General features: G+C 51.4%; 1 protein-coding gene across 1 annotated transcript in view; it reads right to left on the bottom strand.

Annotated features, from left to right (window-relative positions):
- The window catches only part of IGSF21 (immunoglobin superfamily member 21), a 272,639-nt gene that overhangs the window by 153,604 nt on the left and 95,656 nt on the right, over positions 1–23,379 (bottom strand). The window contains exon 2 of the mRNA XM_054009265.1: positions 12,782–12,894. Within this exon, the coding sequence (XP_053865240.1) occupies positions 12,782–12,894 (113 nt within the window). The remainder of the gene's footprint in view (positions 1–12,781; positions 12,895–23,379) is intronic.

The raw sequence follows: 23,379 nt of genomic DNA, 5'->3' as shown, positions 1-23,379 counted from the left end.
AGGTGAGATGCTCCCTGTCCTGTCGCTGGTGTTTTATCGTGAACATTTATAGGGCAAGTGACAAGGCGGCAGAAAGGGAAAAACTCCGAGAAACACAGTTCAAAATTGTATGGAGCCATCTGGCTTGTTGGTCTCTGGGGAGGTTACTGAGTGTGCGAGAGATCTTTGGTTCAAAGCCTGGGTGAGCTCAGTTTAAAGGAGAAGGAAGACCTAGTGGCTAAAGCACAGGATTGGGAGTCAGAATATCGTAGGTGCACTGTCTTAGCACCCTGCGCAGCCCAGGGACTGATCAGGGGCAGCCCTCAGGAATCAGGTGTCACCTGTCCACATGCCAAAATCCCCAAATGTCCAGTCCTGGCTAGTCCCATGGAAAATCAGACCGCTGTGATGAGAACGCAGCCTTTCCCATTACCAACCCCCTCCTCTCCTGTGGGGTCAGCTAAGGTTGCTGCTAAACTGATCTGCTTAGCTCAGGGAATCTTAGCAGTGCTGAGTATTTAAGGGAGACTGAAGGGATTTTTGGAAGTTTGAGATTGAAATCTGTTCATTACAGATGGTTTTTCCTGCTCTGTTGCACATGCCCGTAGGTTTGTTATTGTAGGGTCTCTCCAGAGCAATGGGTTGCACTCACTCATTTGCTACAGAATTTTGCACGTGCACGGTGATGTTTGTTATCGCAGCATTGCACGAACACTGTGCTCTGTCCCGTTTTGTTATTGCAGGGTCTCAGCTATGTCCTATGGTTTGTCATTGTAGGGATGTACAAGAATAGGCCCACTGGGTTATTATTGCAGGGGTGTTTTGGGGGACTATATTGCATCTTCTGTATTGTTATTCTAGGGTTGTTTATAAGGACTAGGCTATGCCCTATGATCTGTTATTGTAGGGCTGCCCATTAATTCTGGCTCCATACACTGGCTTGGTATTGTTGGGTCGTTCACAGATGCTAGGCGAAGTCTCTTTTTTGGTTTGTTTGTTTCTCTAGGCCAGCCCATGAATGTTGGGCTGCAGTCCTTGTGCTTTGTTATTGTAGGGTTGCTCCTGAGACCTGGGCCCCTAGAATTATTGTTTTTAAAGGAACAATAGCTTTGAGTCAGTTGTTCTGAGTCCTACCCTCTACGCCTGCTGTTTCCTCCTTCCAGACTGAAATGCTTCTAGTGAGGCCCATCTGCAATTCTAGGCACCAGCACCTACCGTATGTACCTAGCGTTAACCTCTGCCTTGGTAGGTGCCTGCGTTTTTACTGGGGAGATGCATGTTTCATGATGTGATTATCCCATGGGTGTCAGAATGCTGCCCCGAGCTCCCTTCACGTGCCGTCCCGCCTCCGACCCAGTTCACGCTCCCTCTTGTTTCTGATCCCGTCTTCCTTCTGCCATCCACCTTCTCCATTCTTCTCCGGATTTTTTACAGCTGAATCATGTCCCATCTTAATCTCCTCTTTTTAATGAATATAAACTTCATTACCCTCTCCTCTCCTCGTAATGCTAACCCCAGAGACTCTTTATCAGCCCAATTACCCTCTTCTGCACCTCTTCCAATTCTTCATTATCCTCTCTGTAGTACGGTTCCCAAATATCCCAGCTGCAGTCTCACCAGCCTTTGGTACCGTGCCATAATGATCTCTTCTGATCTCAGCTCTATTGTTGGCACATCCCTGTGTTCTCTCGGAGTTCAGAAAATTATACGGACTTTGCAAACAGATTTGCAAGCAGGAACTCTGGCTTCAAAAGGCAGAAAGGAACGGAATGGTCCCTACCAACCTTGATGCGGTCTGTCGATTCGCTGATATTTCGATAGCCCCTTGCACCCCACAGCGACATGCAAATACTGCTTCATCCACTGCGGAGGGTGCAATCAGCTCTGGGGTGAAACATCACAGCTCTTTAAGGACCACGCTACAGTTGAAGGCCCCAGCTCTGCAAATATTTACGCATGTGAGTCAAGTTACTATTCATCAGGACAATGTTTACGGGGTTGGACCCTCAGACAGGAAGCAAAGAACATGTCAGCTGATGCTGCAGGAGGGGTTTTGGAGTCTTATCAAGGGGGGAGGGATAGCTCAGTGGTTTGAGCATTGGCCGGCTAAACCCAGGGTTGTGAGTTCAATCCTTGAGGGGGCCATTTAGAAATCTGGGGCAAAAATCTGTCAGGGGATTGGTCCTGCTTTGAGCAGGGGGTTGGACTAGATGACCTCCTGAGGTCCCTTCCAACCCTGCTATTCTATGATCTGCAGAAGTGAGTTCAGTGGGAGTTGGAGGTACTCAGTACCTCACAGGATTAGGCTTCCAGTAGGCAGATTCCAAGGTGGAATCTGACCAGGACATTAGGGTTACACTGTTCTTCTGAAACCCTGCGATCTGTAATGACCACAGCGGGTTAAGATGCAGATCTAGCCATCTCCTCTTGGCTCAGGCCAGACAGCGAGAGGAGTGCCGCCAACCAAACTACGGCCTACGTTGGAGCATCCAAGGACGACACAGCCCATGCCTGTTTGGTTGTTGAGAGCTGAAAAGGCTCCAGTTCTTGGGGATCTGGCTGCAGGTGCATGTATCCAGTAATTGCCAAACCCTGCCCTTATGGAAAAGTCCTAGAACATACACAAGGGACAAAACCAATTGGGTTCTTTAAACAGGTACTGGAAACTATATTTTGTAGACAGGAGAAGGAAGGGAACTGCGTTCTCTGGGATTTCCAAAGGGATCGAGGTAGGCAGAAGTAATTTGGCCAACTGTTGAACATGCTTCATCCTAGACTAGGAGCCAAAAACGGTTCTCACCGCCCATAAACGAAAATCCCAGATTGAGTTTTTGGTAAAGCAGAAAATCAGCTTCTGCAAACAGAAAACTGCTGCACTACCCACCCACATTTTCCTTTTCTCAATGTGACGATGGCACCGTTTATCTGAGCAAATCGCAAATTTCCACCATGGAACGTTTGTAAAATATTCCTAACTTTTCCCCTTAGAATGCAGATTCTCCTTACATTTTTACCACTAAGGCCACAGTAGAATTGCTACACTGTTGCCCAGAGTGATATTCACCAATGCTTGTGAAAATGATTTCACTAGTGAATACTTGTGAAACAAAATAAAACCTCTGCCCATCTGTAATGTCCAAGGAAAATACATCCCTGGGATTAACCTAACAGCTGCATGTTGTTATCCCATTGGAGACTGAAAGATGACAGTATTGATCGTGGCTTAGATTTGGGCAGCTCCCCCTCTTAAACCCGAGTACCACCTATTGGGAAACTGGCTAAGGGCAAAGTGAAATGGCTCATAACAAAGACAGACTAGGAAGGGTGCTGAGATCGGGATGCGATTCATCTCCTGACCCACTTTTTGAGAAACTTTGCAGCTGTCGCGTAATCTTTGAATCCTTCCAACTCCCGCAGGTAGCACTTGGCAGAGTTTCTGACTGAACATGAAAAACACAGTGGGGGAAGTGGCTTCATCAGAGGAAGCTTGGCCAACTAAAAGTTTCCCTGGGTCTGAAAGCCCAGCTCTTTAGTTGTATGTTTGCCGGCAAAAGGGGCAGGGGGGGGGGGGGGAGAGAGGAAGAGACAAAGATGGCTAATTGGGCTGGTGACATCTGATGAAATAGGAGTTCTTCCTGTAGGATTTTTTTTTCTTGATACCTCCTTATTGTTCAAAGCTCCACTGATAATGGGCTCTGTACCTTTAAGCTATTCTTTACCCATTATATAATTCTGTTTGGTACAAAGATATTTCCCATCCTTTTTCATATTATATTATATACATATATATAGTCACTGGCTTTTGTGTTTGTGTGTAAGACCATTTGCATTGATCTACGGTACATTGTTAGAGTGTGAGAGGGGTTTCTAAAGTCCTTATAAACCTTAAGAGAGATTTCAAATCATGGCGAATAGCCTTCGATCATAACACAGCTCTGTCTCGTCCTTTTGGAGCACCTTTCATCCCAAGCTGAAAGCGATATCAAACCTGTATCAGCCCCTGGAATGCAGCCTCCTTTGGGGTGGAAAGTCGCATTTGTTGAACAGCCCACAGCATTGCTGGGCGGCTGAATTCGCGCTTGTCTGTGCTCAGATTTTGCACCGCTCTAGCTGTGTCGCTTCAAAAGCGGATGCAGTTAAAACTGGTGTTAAATACACCTATTTTCAACTCTGTTATAGCTGTAAAAAGGTGCATCTGTCAGCCTGGCCCGTTCTGTAACTATACAGACATCTGCAGGGGGAATCTCACACAGAAGGCAGAACCCCCAGTGAACGCCCCCCTGCCCCCACTTTCTGAGGACTCTTTCCCAATACTGACTCATCTCAATCAATGAGATACGACGGGATCCAGCACCTGCATTGGGGATAGCCGCTCCCTGCAATTCCTTTCTGCAACCGATTGCTACGGAAAAGCCCCGTGACGGGAGCTGTTGCACAGCATGGGGTGTGGACGGGGCTCAGAATTAGGGTCAAGCAAGTCTCTCTTCCCGTTATTCCATCACGTCCACCCCGTTTGGGTGACAGTCACCCTGTGCCACAAGCCCTGTGCATTGCTTGAGGGCTTTACTGGTGCACCAGTTCTGGCCTTTTTCACAGGGGGGGCGTTTAGCCCTAGGGGAGTTCTCGCTCCCACCCCCGCTCCGTTCTCTTTTTCTCATTTTGTTTCCCTTTTCCGCTCAGTCGCAGCCCTGCTCTGTAATATTGGATTAGCCCACTTTCTCCAAAGCGGATTTCCTATTTGCATAATCCTCCCCATTCGGAGACGCGCTCCAGCCCTTGGTGATAAGATGATGCGCTGGGGCGGCCAAGCAAATTACACTCTTCATTTTGAACAGCCATCCAGAGAAGAGGTGGAAGGAAATAACCCGGCTTTTATTTTTATCTCTGAACGTTCCCCCTTTTCCTGGGTGCGCGAGGATGGCGGCTGCAGTTCACACGTCTTCCGACAGTCATTTTAAATACGGGGAGTAAAGAGCATCTCTGGACCTCCAAAGCTGCATCGCTCCCTTGTGATGCTTTTTCCTAGCTCAGAGAAAAGGCCAATCAAAGCGGAGTCCTATAGTCTGGCACCTGGTTCTGGTTTCTCGGGTTATGTCTACACTGCACACTAAGTCCAGGCTCTGACTCAGGTTAGAGCCCAAGGCCCACTTTTGTCCACACACAAATCAGTCTGATTCGGGTCAGCAAACGCTCAGGGACTGGGGCCTATGATGTAGTCAGGGGGTGGGTCAGAGCCCGAGTCCAAGCCCTGACATTGTGCAGTGTGGATACAGGTCAAGCCAGAGACCTGAGCCAGAAGGGCTGCGCAGTGCAGTGTGGACGTTAGCACGGCTGCGAGCCCCGAGGCTAGCAATTGTAAACCCAGGTTTACACTGCAGTGCGGACGCTCAAGTGCGGAGCCGTCCCTGGAAACACGGCGTCTATGAGCCCGGGTTCCACAGACCCAGACTTAGGGTACAATGTAGAGGTACCCTTATAGAGACTTATCCACTTCACTGCATAGGAGTCCACCAGCCCCCTTTTTGGACCCATGCACCGTGCCGCTGGGACACACAAGAGGCCGCTCTAGAGGAGTACTTAGACACATGCTCAAGTCTCATTGACTTCCATGGGACTTCAGCACATGCTTAAAATCAAACGTGTTTTCTTGACATCCTTTTAGAGCATGTTTGACCCCACATACCTTTCCTGCCGGGTGGCTGTGAAGTACAGAGGGCAGCTCTGTGGAGTGCAGTGAGCAAGAGGCTCGGGGCTCTGAGTTCTAATCTTGGCCCTTGAGCTTTTGTGGCTTTGGGCACGTCCCTTAACCTTTGTGGCAGGGAGGAGAAGAAACCCGTGCTGGTATCTTCCACCCGTGCAAAATGCTTGGAAAGCAGGAAAATAGTTTGTTTCTGGGCCACTCAGGTCTGGTGACAGTCACAGAATCCCTGGGCGATGGTCTGGAACTGCTCCCTACGAAGCCAGACAGGACTCTGGTGAAGTCTCCTCTCTGTGAGCAAACTGTCTCCAGGGCAAGAAGCTCACACGGCTTCCACCTTCCTGGGTCTGACCCTGGAACATTCAGCATCCTCTGCCCCTCCGTGCGCTTCCCACAGTGAGCCCACGCAGGCGGGGCCCTGGGGAAGCCAGAGGGCCCTGCCCCCCCACTTCGCAGTCAGACGTGACTCTTCGCCAGCCAGTAAAACAGAGGTTTATTAGATGACAGGAACAGGGTCTAAAACAGAGTTTGTAGGTACAGAGAACAGGACCCCTCAGCCGGATCCATTTTGGGGGGCAGCGAGCCAGACACCCACATCTGCACTTCACTCCTCGTCCCCAGCCAGATCCAAACTGACTCTCCAGCCCCTCCTCCTTTGCTTTGTGCCTTTCCCAGGCCAGGAGATCACTCGATTCCTTTGTTCTCCAACACCTTTAGCTATCACCTTGCAGGGGGGAAGGGCCCTGGCCATTAGTTGCCAGGAGACAGAGTGTCGGCCATTTATGTACACTGACCCTTTGCTCTGCAACAATCACACCCCCTTATTCCACCACCTGGAGACTTAAGAAATGCATAGGGGAAACGGAGGCACCCTTACAGTATTCAGAGGAAACATTAAGAACAGTCCCACTTCGTCACAGTGACAGCAACGCGAACCTTGTTTGATTGGAGATCGACACAGCAACGGGCCTGATCCTCGGCTGGCGTGAACCTGGGCTGCCACGAGGAAGGGCCCTTCTCGCTTCTTTAAAACAAACCACACAAGTGACGAAGCTGTCCTGCACAACTGGTGTCACCATCTTGCAGAAAAGCCTTGTCAGAATGATTTACAAATTGTGTAAATATAACTGCACAGCCCCTGCCTCTCTGCACCAGCTCACTCAAGCGCATCATTCATTTTTAAGTAAGTAGGAGACTGCGACTGGAGCTTTCAGCATCCGCCTGGGAAAGATCCATGGAAAACAGAAGGGAACGAAAGAAGAGGAGGAAAGGAGGGGAGGGGAGGGGTCACGCCTACATTGCTGGGTGTCTGGACTGCAGTAAATGGACCATCAAAAATTAAGCAAGAGATTGGATTAAAGATCTGTAGGGCCAGATCCTCAGCTGGTGTAAATCCACTGTCTTCGGTTCACACCTGAGAAACCATCTCTGCCTTTTCCAAGTGGTCCCTGCAGGTCGGGCTCCAAGCACATTGGCGTGGGGGTAGAGGGGGAGTGCGTCGCGACTGCTGATGCTGTCCCTGTTCTGTGGATAAATCAAGGACGTGGCTTTTCAGGGCTGTCCATCCACCAATCTTTCATTGGCACTAAATTCGCTAATAAGAAACCTGATCCGCCCCCGGCTCACACCTGCTCTCCAAGGCCATGATCCAAAGGTCCCTGAAATTCTTGGAAAGATTCCCATCATATCACTGGGCCTGGCAGGAACAGAGCACGGGCCATGGTGCAATAAACCGGGGAGAAGCCAGGAAGGAGAAAAATCCCCACGCTTCGATTTAGTTTCAGAATGAGTCTGTCATTGCAGCTCCCTTTCACCTTTCATCTTTCCACGGCAAGGAAAAAACAGTGCTCTTGTCAGTTAAACATAGCATGGCTTAAGTCAGACGGAGACAGCTGGAAATAACACTTCCAGGGCTAAATTTAGCTACCTGAGACGGGCTGGCACGGACAGAATTTGAAGACAATAATCTTTGTGTCCTCACGCCTAACGGCAAACTAAGCTGAGGCTCTGATGCTCAGGAACTTCCTCCGACACAGTCAAATCCCGGTGACCGATTCTGTCTGGTCCTCTCCCCCGTCCTGAGGACAGACGGGAGATTACACAAGCAGCCAGGAGTCAGAATGAACGAGGGCTGGTGCCGAGGGGAACGGGAGTCGCAGATGATCTGAATCAAGGCACAAGCTTGTGCGGGCATGTAACATGGCTGCAAACAAAAGCAAACACCATTCTAGGATGTATTAGCAGGAATGTTGTAAGCAAGACATGAGAAGTCATTCTTCCGCACTACCCTGCGCTGATTAGGCCTCAACTAGAGTATTGTGTGCAGTTCTGGCCACCGCATTTCAGGAAAGATAGGGACAAATCGGAGAAAGTCCAGAGAAGAGCAACAAAAATGATGAAAGGTCTAGAAAACATGACCGATGAGGGAAGATTGAAAAAAATGGGTTTGGTTAGTCTGGAGAAGAGAAGACTGAGAGGGGACATGATAACAGTTTTCAAGTACATAAAAGGTTGTTATGGGGAGGAGGGAGAAAAATTGTTTTCCTTAACCTCTGGGGATAGGACAAGAAGCAATGGGCTTAAATTGTAGTAAGGGAGGTTTAGGTTGGACATTAGGAAAAACTTCCTAACTGTCAGGGTGGTGAAGCACTGGAATAAATTGCTCAGGGAGGTTGTGGAATCTCCATCATTGGAGATTTTTAAGAGCAGGTTGGACAAACACCTGTCAGGGATGGTCTAGATAATACTTAGTCCTACCATGAGTGCAGGGGACTGGACTAGATGACTTTGCGAGGTCCCTTCCAGTCCTATGATTCTATGACCAGCCAAACAAGAGTTCAGGAGACCTGCAGATTGAGTATCATCAGCAGGGGCCTTCCTGGATGTAGGCCATGATATTAACCCTGTTATCCCAAGGGATAGTGACTGGTTGAGACTGTACCAGCCTCTGCTCTCCAAGGGGATACGGAGTTGATGGCAGAGTTCAGCAGGGTACCGGTACATACAGCACCTAACACAATGGGGCCCTGATTCTGGTTGTGTCTCTAAGTGCAACCATCACACGGATCAATAGTAATAACAGAGCACAATAACAATCAGTCCCTGATATCGCTCCTTCTGCGGTGGTAGAGGATACGGTGCTCATGGCAGAGCGCATTAGGAGATGGCGTTAGTGGTCATGTCCATTGGGATACAGTGTGAATGGCAGAGCCCAGAAAGTTCGAAGGAAGCCTTAGGCTCTTCATACTATGGTAGGTTTGGGATGAACGCTGAACCCACTGCTCCGAGTCTGTGTCACGGGAGGCCAAGGTGAAGGAACGAAGGCCACAATATGCTATTTGGCTTCTTCTGCCGGAGCAGGATCCGCTCTCCAGCCCCATTTCCCCGTAGCTTGGGGGCTGGTGAAACAGTCTTCGCCATCCTATCTTGGGTCCCCGGTCCCAAGCCCCAGTCCCTCACGGACCCCCTGGAAAGCAAGTCCCTAGTATTCCATGCGCATCTCCTCCAGTTCTGTGCAGTACACTAGCTATCAAACCGAAGTCTACCTTGGTCGCTTCCCTGTGCCAACCACTGGGTCCATGTTAGACACTCATGCAAGGGCGTGTTCACACACCCACCCACCCACGGGGCTGGAGCACTAAGGAGGGGGCTATACTGGGAAGCAGCGGTGTTTATCACACCATAGAGATCTCTGCGTTCCAGAGGCGTCTGGCTTGCTGTGACCCCAGGGCAGCAGCCACTAAAACACCGAGGACAATTTGTGAAGTGCGGAAAAAGACAGACAAAATTGGCAGGTGGAGATAAATTCCCATGATGCTCTGAAGAGGTTTAATACGTTTCTGCAATATAAACAGACCTTTTGGCTTTTCTGCTGTCCAAGTGACCTGGAGCTAAATGAGCTCAGACAGTTTGCTAATAAGTGCTGGTCTTTATCTGAGACACAGACCTCTCTCTCTGGTCACACACACACACACACAGTTCCCACATGCACTTACGCACACACATACACACAAACACATAGGCAAACAGGTGCATACATACACCCACATGGATCACAAGTGTATATACACAGATTATACAGACATGGATCTCTCATACAGACAGTTATGGATCTCGCACACCCAGACCACACACCTGCACATAAACACAAGAGATCACGAACATGCATTTCTCACAAACGTACACACTCTCAGATCCCACATGTCCATACACAAACAGATGACATCCACTTGCACACCCACAGCCATACACAGGACTTACACACACACACACACACACACACACAGAAAGAGAGATCACACCCTCTCCCATATGCATGAATCATCAGTACATTACTCCTGAGGGCATTCTGCGCCATTGTGCAGGGGAAGAGGAGTAGCAGATGAGGCTGGAGCAGGGTAGGAGCCACCAGCCAGGTCTTCCCCAGCCCCGCCCCCAGCCCCACAGTGATTTACCTCTCTGCCGGCTGCCCTGGGCACCCAAAACACACTGCTGGGGAGGGTCACATGACCGCTCTTGTAGCATCCCTTTGCCTCCCCCTCAGAAAGTCATTTTGCTGCAGGAAAGCAAAGAAATCTGCAGGGGACATGAATTCTGCACATGCGCAGTGGCGCAGAATTCCCCCAGGAGTAGCACATCCACATATCTGATCCATGCTCCCACACCCACAGGTAGATATTTTTCTCTCTCTCTCTCTCTCTCTCTCTCTCTCTCTCACACACACACACACACACACACACACACATGATTTCTCTCTCCACTTTAGAATGCATCTATGCAAACAACGCTGGAAAAGGGAGAACAGCTTCCCAGACCTCGAAGGAACAAGTCAGGGTCTGTTCCAGTGTTTCCTGCTCACGAGGCTGATTTCCTCGCGCGCAGCCACCGTGGGCTCTTTGAAGATAGCAGCAAGGAAGGGAGGGATGCACATTGGGGAAAAGCATCTGGGGATTAAAGGACTGAGGGCTAAATTCAAGGCTGGTGGAGCTCTACTGAAGCTAATGTTGCTGTCCCATGGGTGAACCTAAACGGGTTTGTTTGTTAAGTGTTTGGGGAGCTAGGTAGCACCAGGGCTAGTGCATCCACCTTTCACCTCCATGCACCTGGGCTGGGCAATGTCACCACAGAACCACCACCATGGACGTCATCTGGCACAACTGGCTGGTTGTTTGAGGGGCTCCCAGGCCCCTCATGAACGCACAGCCTTCCAGGACTACGTGTTAACAGGCTGAGATACATGAGTAGCCCGTACAGCCAGGGAGCTGCAGCCTGTATAATACAGGGGGCTGAGAGATTAAGGAGCAAGGTGTGTCAGCAGAGCTGTGAATTCCAGTGCAGTGGAGGCTGAGAGGCAGAGCTGGGTGGGGACCAGCGACTGGAACAGCAGGTCAGCACTGAGGCACACTGGCAGAGTTCTGTGAAAGAAGTTGGCCCAGCACTGCCCTGCACAAAGCCTGGTTTACCCCGGTTTGCACGTAGCCCCTCACTTCTATGGGCACCGGATTAGTCCATCGATCAGGAGGACGTGGCTTGCCGTTCATTGTGCAATCTGTGCAGGCGAGTTCCCTGACCCCAGGTTTCAAATGCATCTCAGTCCATTTAACACACGCTGTGCCGTGCGGCACCTCTGACCTGTCATTACGATGCACTGATTTCAAGTTTTAAATAGAGCCGACGCACAGAACTTTGCATGCTTGTGCGAGCCATCTGTTCCATCCCCTAGCCAGAGATGCTCGCCGCTGTCACCCCATCCGTTCCATCCCCCAGCCAGAGATGCTTGCCGCTGTCACCCCATCCGTTCTCTCCCCCAGCCAGAGATGCTCTCCCGTCACCCCATCCGTTCCGATCCCCCAGCCAGAGATGCTCACCGCTGTCACCCCAGCCGTTCCGTCCCCCCAGCCAGAGATGCTCTCCCCTGTCACCCCATCCGTTCCGATCCCCCAGCCAGAGATGCTCGCCGCTGTCACCCCATCCGTTCTGTCCCCCAGCCAGAGATGCTCGCCGCTGTCACCCCAGCCATTTGCAGGGAAAGTCAGATAAACACAGAGTTTGATTTCCGTTCAAACACAGGCAAAGCGAGATGGGCGAAGTTGTCGAGAACGCAAACGACCCATTCTGGCTGGTGCTCGCCGGGGTAGAGTTACAGGCACCCAGGCTTCACCCAGGCTTCTGCCCAGCACTGACCCAGCTGCCCTCTCCCTGAAGAGAGTCTGCTACCTGCTTATGCAGAGAGGTCCCTTTGGCCCGACAAGAGAGCAGGATGGTGTTCCCTGGGCAGAGTGCAGGTCTCTCTCTGTCACTCTGAGCTGACTGACTCCACTGGCATTGTGCCTGGCCTGGACGTGGCATTATGGTAGCATGTCCAGCTCCCAAGGGGGCAGGGAGATGCATACTTTGGCAGCTGACTGCCCCAGCATGGAAATAACACACAATGGCCAGTTTACGATCTCTTGGGATGTAAGGCCACACTTGTGTACATTGGGAGCTACCGCATGGCGGGAAGGAAACTCCCAGATCCAAACACTGGAAAAGTCCCAATCCAAATCAGAGCTTTGCAGTTGGCCCCTGGCTGTATAACACCAGATCCAGACCCCCTGAACTCTGGGAGCCAAATCTATGCTTTGCAATGAAGTCTCGTCTCTCTCCAGTGGGGCTAATGGGAGCCCCAGCTCCAAACAACCCTGACAGCACAGGGCGTCCCTAGCAATAATCTTCCAGACACCATCATGGCCAGCGGATGTAAACAGCCACCGCTTTTTCCCTTTCTTTGCAAGGCCCTGTTAAACTGCCAAGCGCCAAAACCCACTGAGAGAACATCACAAAACTACTGGAGCGAGTGTCAGAAGGACCCTGGGGATGATCTCACGACTATTTCTTTGCCGTTCATTTAAAAGCAAAACAAAGCCAACCCAAGCCTTCCTGTCTCATCCCCTTTTCCCCTTTTAGATCGGACGAGGCAGCTATGGCTGGGTAATCGATGCTTCCATCACCAAGAAACCTCTTGACAGTTTCCTCTGACATCCCTCCAGCCTCACATCACGTGCTGGAAGAACAGCCTGCCTGTCCCTGTCCCAGTCCCAGGAGGGTTAATGGACGGTCACTTACCCGGTACCAGACTATCTCCCGCATCCTGCCATCCGTCTTGAAGTTACATTTCAAAGTCACGGCATCCCCGACCACCACAGGCGGAAGCGGCTCAATGCTGACAGTCAGGTAGCCTGTGAAATACCGGAGGAAGAGAAACACAACATGAGCCAAGGCAGGGCTGGGAAGCGGGCGCAGGCTTAAGTGAGCTGGAAAACTGGTCCCAAGTGGGGATGGAAATGCAGACTGGCTTCCACGTGCCCACCCTCTATTCACTCCTCTGCCTCCTCCTCCTGCAGACATGACCGCATCCTCAAGGAACAGCCTGATTTCCCTCTGTCCTGCCCCTCGGGGAGTCATTTACACCTGTGCTGGGGGTGCGAATCACTACTGCTGCCGTGCAGAGACTACGGCCTACAATGCAGGCCAATAGTGTCTCACTGTTCCCGTGTACTCCCCCATCAGTCTCCATCCGTTGCCTTTTTAGATTGCAAGCCTCTTTGGCAGCAGCCATCTTTTCATTCTATGTTTGTACAGCGCCTGGCGCGATGTGGGCCTGGTATTGCAAATACACCTCTACCCCGATATAACGCGACCCGATATAACACAAATTCGGATAGAACGCGGTAAAACAGCGCTCCGGGGGGGGGCAGGGCTGCGCACCCTGGCGGATCAAAGCAAGTTCGATAGAACGCGGTTTCACCTATAACGCGGTAAGATTTTTTGGCTCCCGAGGAAAGCGTTATATCGAGGTAGAGGTGTAATAATCAGAAATGATATTCCCCTCCCCCACACTGGGGGGGTTAAAGTTTTCAGCATCGCCAACACCAAATGTGCAAAAAATAGCCCGAGTCAGGCCCACAAAATCATGAGATTGGCTTACACTCGGGTTCTGTTCCCAAGCTTTCCTCCGCAAACAAGAGGGCTAGCAAGTTACCTTCCCCCCCCCCCCTTTCTTTCTTGAAAGCTGAGAGACTCATGTAATCACATGACTCCCAGAGCTGGGACCGCAAGTAAAACCCCAGATACCGTAAGATTCGTGATCAAATCGCGAGAGTCAGTGATGCTGCGTTTTACACCTCTTTGCACTGGTATAAATGGCTACACAAGTTGGAAGCGTAACCCCCGATCAGTGTGTGTGTGTGTGTGTGTGTGTGTGATATGTTCCTGGCTGTGCCCCATTCACAGGGGCTATGGGACTGTTATGGCTTTCAGCTTAAGAGCCAAGTTCTGTAGCACAAATTGAGTCAGGTTTATAGGAAGACTTGGAAGGATTCGATTTTTATCAGGGAATGTCAATAAATGTCAATTTCACCATACACACCCAAACCAGAAATAACTGAAACATACAGAAAGGCAAAGTAAGAAAAACGCTGCTCGAGAACTTACTAAAGTTCGAGGTAGGGATATTTACTTTGTATATTCTGCCAGGTGACATCCAATATTTGTGTTTTAGTGGTTAAAAAGCTTTACCTTTTTGAATCTCAGCATCTACTATCATTAAATAATGATCTGATCTCCCCCATTGTCTGACTTCCCACAATTTCCTGCAACTGTGAACATTTAAATCAATAAAAAACAGAAAAATAATCATTGATACTATCCACCAAAATTATTAAAAAACTTATATCACTTTTGGCTGCACCAGCTTCAAGAGCAGAAAGTCCCTGGTGTGTCAATTGCCACACTAAGAATCAGGCCAGTCTGATCTTGCACCTTTACAGCAGCGAGTTCAATGGATTTACAGCAGGGCTTGCAGAATGAAATCTGTTCCTGCTATCCATGGAGCATTTCAGAAACACTTGGCATTGCCTTGCTCCCACGGACATCAAGGGGAGGTTTACCAGAAATGCTGACGAGATCAAAGTGGAGTGTTTTGAATTGTCCAGCAACCTGGACAGTTCATCTTTCCCTGCCCCCAGATATATCTCGATGCCAACAGCTCTACGGAGAAAAATAAAAGAAGGGGGTCCGATCTCTTTAAAGCCAACAGGTCCAGTGTGCGATGGGGGGAGGCTTCAGGTGGGAGGATCAGGCAGAATTACACCTACTGTCTTCTCTCAAGGTGAATCGCAGGATTAATTATCCCCCAGACAGCGACTCTGAGGGTGATTGTTTGGAAAGGTGACACGTGACCCCATATTAGTTACACTGCCCGCGTCTGGCTGGCGGAGCAGGTGCTTATAAAGGTACCCAGGCTTTCTGGTTACAGCAGCAATGGGAGGCACAACTGGTGGGCAGGGGCGGTCTGCTTCAAAGGAGGGCAGGGAAGCCAGTGCAGAGAGATGGACCCGTCCCACCTCTTTCCAAGCAGGCGAGTCGAGTCTGGATAACAGAGAGAAGGGAGCAGCAGGGCAGGCCGAGTGATAGGACAGTGCCCGGTGCTACTAGAAGATCTGGAGTCCCACGGGTCAGTGCTGGGAAGAGCATACTCATCTCTGAGCAGCCAGCAGAGATTGGCTAATGCCCAAGCAGCACCTGCTCCGAGGTGACCCATGGGACACGCAGTTGCTCTCCTACCCAGCCTCACTCATCACGGGGAAGGGAACAGACCAGGTGTTCACATTCGTTTCAGGTCACAACAGGAGTCTGGAGGTTGAGTTTAGTTTGTCCCAGGTCCAGCAGGCAGCCTCTCCGCAGAAGCCATCCAGGGTCAGAAAGCTGGTGGTGTGGAGCGGGCCACAAGTTGGGACTGGAGGTTTTTCTGATTCAGAGATATCACACCCCATCGATTTTTAGCTTCAGCATTTCCTGTGTCCCATGATCCCTCCCTGCTCTATAGCTACAGCCGTCTCAGGCCCTCTCCCCCCACATTTCTCCCTCACTCCTTGCTCCTCTGGGGCAAGGGGCAGGCAGTGAGAGTGGCCCCGATGGAGTGAATCTGTGGGCGTCGCTCTCCAAATACAGGCGAGCTGACCAGCCTGTGTCTCCTCCCTCCCCCCCAATCACATTCACCCTGCACTAGCTTGGCCCGTGGTTGTGCAATGGAACTGCAAGACGTTGCACCGATCTGCGCTCTGTCCATCACTGGGGCACGATCCTGCTCCATGGCAACTCTGGATTCCTTGGGAGCTAGCGACGGAGAATAAGCACAGGCAATTTTTGGGCAGGATTCCAAATCAGCTGTTCACATCCAGCTGTTTGGAGTCTCCCAAGTCCCCTCAACTTTCCCACCTGGCTTCTCTCACTGTAACGCCCATCAGGAATGGTTACTTCTGAGCAGACCGATCATCCATCTAATCCCATAGCCAGATGAATCAGAATATGCTAGTTGTTTCCCTGGGCTGGTGCCCTGCCTCTGGGAATGACCAATGCAGTCTGCTGTAGAGGAAGGGATTAACAGCACACCTAATTGCAAGACACAATGCCATTCTCCCTGGCCTCCTTTGACAACTTGAACCGTGAAAGCATGAGGAATGAGAGCACTTTTCCATTTTTTCCTCACTGATGGGATCTCAGATTCTGTTCCATTTGGTCTTGAATCTGAGCTGTTCACCTCATGCAGCAGTGAGTTCCACAGGTTGCATATGCCACAGTTACAGAATGAAACTGACAGCTACCAAATGAACAACACTCAGGCACTCTCATAAAGGAGCATCCTCACCAGAACGCAATCAGGGGAGAGAACTACCACATGGTCTCCATGGCTATAATCAGGAGAAGGACTGCACCCACCTGCAAACACCCCATCACAAGATGTAGATTAAAATGCATTGCTGAAGGAATAAAACCAAGTAATGGAGGCATAATGTAAACAGGGACAGGAGCCAATCTGCAAAGCCTTTCAACCATGGAGATGCCGGAGGGGTTAACAAAACACTCAATGAAACAAAAGCCCACCTTTTGAAATCAATCAGCACCTGGGAACTACAGACAGGAGCTTTCTTCTTCCGAGTGCCAGGGCCGCCTGGGAAGGGGGGGCAAGTGGGGCAATTTGCCCCAGGCCCCGGGCCCCACAGGGACCCCCACGAGAATATAGTATTCTATAGTATTGCAATTTTTTTTTAAATGGAAGGGGCCCCCAAAAAATTGCTTTGCCCCAGGCCCCCTGAATCCTCTGGGCAGCCCTGCCGAGTGCTGCAACCATACCTTCCCGCCAGCCAGGGGGATGCAGGGAAGAAGAGCGGTGAAGCTGGTGGGGGTAGGGGAGCAGACAGGCCTGTGTTAAACAGCTGCTTCTAATTGGCCCTGACAGCAAAATCTTCCAGATCAAACAAGCAATCTGCTCAGGGATGGAAAAAATCCAGGGGCTCCGGAGACTCCCATCCCAGTGCTTTGCTAGGGAGCGCACTGTGCATCAGTTACACAGAGGTCTCCTTGCTTTTCAAAATGCACTAGAGCACCTGGGATTTTTCAGGACCATTAACAGTGACACAGGGGGCCCCGAGGCTACCGAAAACCCACTGCACGGCTATCAGGACTTCAAAGCACTGCGCTCACACGAGCCTCGTCTGGGTTTCCTCGCCATTGCAACGTGCAGTGGGAATACAGTCAAGAGGTTTAAACTGGAAGTTGGGAGAGCCAGTATATTTGGAATAGCTCTTGCAGCTACCACCCTCAAACGCTGGAGACACCATGGTCATGGGATTAGGGGTCACGTTGTTTCCCAGGTCTGAGAGTCTAAAGTAGCTAGGAAGCGGTGAAGGAGGCACAGTTCACCTCCATCCCATTGCACCAGCATTTAATGTGTAACATGATTAAAAATAAATAAAATAAGTAGACACATATTAATCTCTCCATGCCTCAGTTTCCCCATTTGTAAAACGGCGATAACGATAGTGACTCAGCTGAGTGAAGTGCTTTGAGCTCTTACTTCAAAGTGTTCTCATGGTACAATGTTAAGAGCTGCCCAGTGTGTTTAACAACCCCAGCCCGTGCACTGACAGAGGGTGTGATTGCATCACAAGGCAGTGACAACACACGCTGACACTTCTGTGGTGTACGGTCACCCTTATCTCTGGAAAGAGGCCCGGCTACATGGCGGTACAGCTGCCCCGCGTGTAGTCAATGCTCAGCCGAACAAGAACCTCGGCGCTCTCGGCACGCAGGTCCTGCTCGCCCCCTGCTCTTTGCAAAGGGCTTTGGGTCAGGCTCTGATTGCGTGCAAATAGGCTGGGGGGGCGGGGCGGGGGTCAATTGACTTGGGTTCCCAGGACTCAGGCTTCCGGGCTAACAATAGCAGTGGAGATGTTTGGGTTGGGCTGGAGCCCAGGGTCCGAGACCCTCCCCCTGCAGCCGGGTTTCAGACCCCGAGCGTCTACACTGCTATGGTTAGTCCCAAGCCCCACGAGCTGGAGCCAACTGAAGCGGGCTCTGAGACTCGGCACCAGGGGTTTTTCTTCACAGTGCAGACTTACCCAGAGGCCCAGGGAGACGCGGGGGTTGTCTGCACCGCTCATAAAAGCGGCGCTGGTGACCTTGGGGTCCCTAACACCCAGGAGCGACCCTGAGGGAAAAACACCGTGAGGACAAAGCACTTCGTGAACTCGCCGGGGTCAGCGCCGTGCCCTCGCCGGGGGCTGCCCTCGCTGAGGTTACCACGCCATGAAGCTAGAGAGCCTGCTAGTCACCGCTTTTCCCACAGGATGCTACTTACGCCAAGGTAAGAAACACAGGGGTTTAGTAGCGAAAACAAGCCGAAGTAACACAGCCGAGATCACAACAGGAAGCCAGTATCGGAGCCCGAACTCAAACCGGAGTCTCCCGAGTCCCAGACTAGCACCACTCCCAGCTGCTTCACCTCTAATCCTGCTACTGTGACCAAAACCCTGCCTCATGCACTGACCGACAGCTGATGGCTCAGGGGAAGGCGGTACCCTCTCTCCCACCCACACAGACATTGTAACACTGGATCTTAATCAGGAGTATGGGGGGAGATGGGGAACTTCCACCCTGACCTCCCACTACACACACACACACACACACACACACACACACACACTAAACTCATGTCCAGAAGCATGACGCCTGTGTTGTTCCCCCCCACTCCCCGCCCCAGCCTTACCACCAGTAACTCACTTCTCTTGGCAAAGCTGTTGGCATTTTACTGATTAGCCCCGTCTCCATCACTCCAGACCCGTTTTAAAGTCCTCTAAATTGCTCAACTCCGGTCCTCGTGGGAGTGAATCCCGCAGATTAATTAGAGGGTGTGTAAAGATGTAACCCGTTTCATCGGCTCTGCCAATCCATTCCAATGAGCGGTCCCCACCTCCCTCCCCCAGCAACCTGGCAGCCCGAGGCTGGGCGAGCAGACAAGCGACTGATCCTTCTTAACTCCACGCTTCATTATTCTGAATACTTCCATCACTCTCCCTCCTGTATCTGTGACAACATTTATGGCGCTCCTATTAAGAGACGTTTAGTAAAATAACCAGCGATATTTAAGAACTAGAGAGACACACACGGGGAGAGTCTGGGAGATAAATCTCGGCTCAGATGTTAAAGGCTCCCAGAACCTTACGCTGAGCGACACTGCAGATCAGGGAGTGGCGCTCCACTGTTCCCTGCTCCCATGCACCTCTTGTCTCCCGAGTCCCTTTTCCCATCCCGTCCTCGCTTTCCTCATTGGCAGCCATTATCCGGAAGGGATTGGGAGTCAAGAGTCTCAGGATCTGGCCCCAGCTTTGCCTCTCCTTCCCTTCACAAACTTGTCAGCTAAGCGGTCGGGCCTACATTTCCAAAAGTGACTGGAGAGAAATGTTGGGTGCCCAATTTGCAGCCCCCTTGAAGAGTCCTGATTTTCAGAGGGCAGACGTTTTTTGATATTCACAACCTTTTAAGATACCACCAAGAGACTAGGAGGCGATCTAATGTGGGGGCACTGATGTCAGTGAGCATTAGGCACCTGGGCACTGCTGAAAATCCCTCTAGATGCCTGTCTGCTTCTTTAGGCTACTAAATGGCTTTACAAATCTGGCCCTGCACTCAGGCTGTGAAGGCCCAGGTCCGGCACATGACCACGCAGTTAGTCCACAGTTGAGGTCAAATGAGATGATCCCCTGTCACCCCTTCCAGCTTTCAAATCGGTGTGTATTCGTGTGCAGTAAGCACATTTTTATCTGAGCAAATGCTCACAAGCAATGCGTCGAGCGGCTTTTGCTCCGCTCCTCTCCCAGCAGCCCCGGAGTTCAGCAGTCGGTTCAGCCCTGATGGAGCCCAGGAACGGTAAAGGAGCGGGGCGTTAAAATCCAAAGGCCAGCCTGGCCGATCAGCCGCTGTCTAAATCAGATGGGCTGCCGAGGTGGGATTTATTTGTGCTTGATAACGGGCGCTCCGTGCCACGCATGTCCGGAGCAAAGGGGTCACCGCTAGCTCATGGAGATAAATTCCAACACCCGCGCGGTGACAACCGTCCCGCCATGCTGGGGCAGACACTATTGTAATACCTTTTATTACAACACGGTAATAGCTGCGCTGGTCGGAGGAGGAAAGTGCTTTTGAAACCCAGCTTTCGCTCGCTGTCAGAACATTCTCTGAACTCTGGGGAAATTGGAGTCAGTCACAGCAGAAAGACTGGGCTAACCGTTCACTGGCCTCTCAGGTCACCCTCCCGCCACCTCGTTACATTCCCTGAGCATGCCAGGTAAGCCGATGGGGGCGCCTCTGCCGGCTGGAGGAGAGCACGGGAGAGCAGGAAGATGGAGATGTTAACTTCAATCAAGCCCTTTTAGTAGGGAGATGCTGCATAGTCCAGTGGCTAATGGAGATATTTTTTCGTCTGTCTGTGTATGGTGAAATCAACATCACCGACATTTACCGACTTCCAAGATATAAACACCCAAGATACGGACCATTCGTTCACCCATGGGCCCCCTGTCCCCCATCGGTCTCTTTCCTGAGACAAATGGCAGGGAGAGTTATCCCGCCCCTTCAGAGCTAATATATGGAGATGTACCTATCTCATAGAACTGGAAGGGACCCAGATGAGCCATCAAGTCCAGCCCCCTGCCTTCACTAGCAGGACCAAGTACTGATTTTGCCCCAGATTCTTAAGTGGCCCCCTCAAGGATTGAACTCCCAACCCTGGGTTTAGCAGGCCAATGCTCAAACCACTGAGCTATCCCTCCCCCCTCCAGAAGAGCAATGTTTCCAGGTCCCAGAAGGCTGCGGGGCGGGGAAAAGCAGAGGACCAGAAGAGACATTTTAAAAATGAAAGCCGCCTGGAAGGTGAGTGCTGGAGAGGATGGGAGTGGATCGAACAGCTGTGCAAGCGCACGTTGGGGAAAATACATTATGGCTGCACAGAGCCATCATCTCATCCCTTGCAATCCCATTTCCCTTGGTCTGCTCTTGCCGCGTAAGCCTGGGTGACTTGCTGGCAACGCGGTGAGTGGCTGCGTGAGGTGGGGGAAGCCTTCACTTAGTCTGTGTGAGGGGGCGCAGAGTCTCTTTAAATGGGGCCAGCTAGGGAGCAGAGGCAGTGCCAGGAGTTTCATATGAGACATCAGTAGACAAGAGGGGTTCTCTTTTTCACACGTTCCTCCCGGGCATCTGGCACTGGCCACCGTGAGAGAGAGGATGGTCCATGGGTCTGACCCCCTGTGGCAATTCTTAGAACTCCATGGTTTTTGAAAATGGGAAACACAATCAAATGCAAACCTCACCCACAGCAACCACTCCTGGGGCTCCCGTCTGGCAGGGCCGGGCTAAGTTCCCCACTCCGGAAGCTGGGGGCGGGGGTTGCAACGCCACTCGCTCAGGGATGGCCCGGCAGCCCCTCCATCATGAGGGGTGGGAAGGGTGCCCAGGCCAAACCGAAGCGGTGCTGTGGCCCCATGCATCAGGCCGCATGCCCAGAGCTGGGAGCTGGGACCATCCCTGCAGGGCCAGAGCGACCTGCGCCACTGCTGACGACGCCAGCCACTGATGAGCACTAAACTGTGCTGGAACGAAGCAATCCCTCTCCCTGGCTCCCCTGCTTCAGCTGCCGGCGACAGGGGATGGATCACTGGATGATTCCCTGTTCTGTTCATTCCTTCTGGGGCACCTGGCTTTGGCCACCGTCGGATGACAAGACACTGGGCTCGATGGACCTTTGGTCTGACCCCGTATGGCTGTTCTTATGTAGTCCTGCTAACCCCTTGGCTTCAAGTTCAACAAGACAATGAGCCATCTTTGTTGCCCCCCCATCTCCCTAGCAGCATTGGGGAGGAAGCCTCTCTCCCTGCTCACTCGACGGGCGATACAATCCCTGCTTCCTGTTAATACTTTATTAAATGAGCACATGCCAGAGATACGAATCAGAGCACTGCATTCTAGCCGTTATAAAACGCTTGCTTGTCACTGGATGGCTATTTTACTCTGTTTCGTTTTCCCATCTAACTTCCTCCCATCGATTGTTGCAAACACATTGCAGGAACATTGCCGAGAAGGGGTCACGAGGTCACCTGATTTCATTTCATTTTTTGTGTGTGTATTTCCTAGTGCTGGTGAAAAAGGTTAGATTGACAGCTCTGGAAACCAGAGTCTTTATTTAGCTGAAGAGCAGACAGCTTCCCTCTGCAAGGCGATCTATCTTAGGTACTTGTCTGGCCCCATCAACGTAGTATCTGAGCATCTCACAATCTTTATCCTCCCAATGGCCCTGTGTGTTTCACAGGTGGGAAACTGAGGCACAGAGCAGCCAAGTGACATGGCCAAGTCACTTGGTCGCACAGGAAGTCTGTGGCAGAGCAGGGAAGGGAATGTGGGTCCTCCAAGCCAGTGCTCCAACCACTGGGCTCATGCCTCCTCCCCATAGCTATGATTTGGAAGTGAGACGAGGAGGGGAAAATGGTCATGTCAACCTTTGGCCTCTCTGCAGGCAGCAAGGGTATCAAGTGGGAGGAAGGAGACCTGGGATTAGTAATGGGCTTTTCCTCCATGGATCTCAAAGCACGTTACAAAGAAGGTCAGTATCATTCCTACCATTTTACAGGTGGGGAAACTGAGGCACGGGGAGGGGAAGCTATTTGCCTGAGGTCAGTGGCAGAGCTGGGAGAGAATCCAGAGTGAAACCCCCACTCCAATGAAATCAAAGGGAGCTTTGCTATTGATTTTAATAGGGCCCGGATTTCACCCAAGGTTTCCTGAGCCCCCATTCCAGCGGCCTATCCACTGGGCCTTGCTGAGGGCAAAGGGTTGAGATTGAAGGTCTGGGTTCAATTCCTGGCTGTGCGGGCCCTTGGGCAAGTCACTTCAGCCCAGATTCACACAGGCATGTAGGTATTACGACGCTCTCAGCATCACAGCACGTAACTCTTAGGCGCCTGGAAAATCACAGGAACCCACGAAGCCTGAGATAGGCACCAAGGCTCCCTAGACAATGAATGGGGAGAGATGGCGTCTTTGACCAGCACGCTAGCCGACGGGAGATGCCGGCGAGAGGGGTGTGAGCTAAGCCCTGTCCCTCTCTCAGCGATAGGCTCCTAAATCCGGGCTGCCCAGCTCTGATGAGCAATCCAGGAGCAGGAACCTTGCCCCCGGAGGCAGGCGAATCAGGGGCCCAAATTGTTCCTTGCAAGAACAAGAGGGGGAGTCGGAATGGCTCTCTAGCCGGGTGGTGGGAGACCGCCTGCTCCTCTGATGAATTATCTATCCACCCTGGAGCAGTGTCGACAGGAGAGACTGGGGCAGCCCCC

This window comes from Malaclemys terrapin, chromosome 19, assembly GCF_027887155.1.
Source record: "Malaclemys terrapin pileata isolate rMalTer1 chromosome 19, rMalTer1.hap1, whole genome shotgun sequence".
NCBI classification, from domain to species: domain Eukaryota; kingdom Metazoa; phylum Chordata; order Testudines; family Emydidae; genus Malaclemys; species Malaclemys terrapin.
The sequence above is the reverse complement of the archived record's forward strand: the minus strand, read 5'-3'. Positions and strand labels throughout refer to the sequence as shown.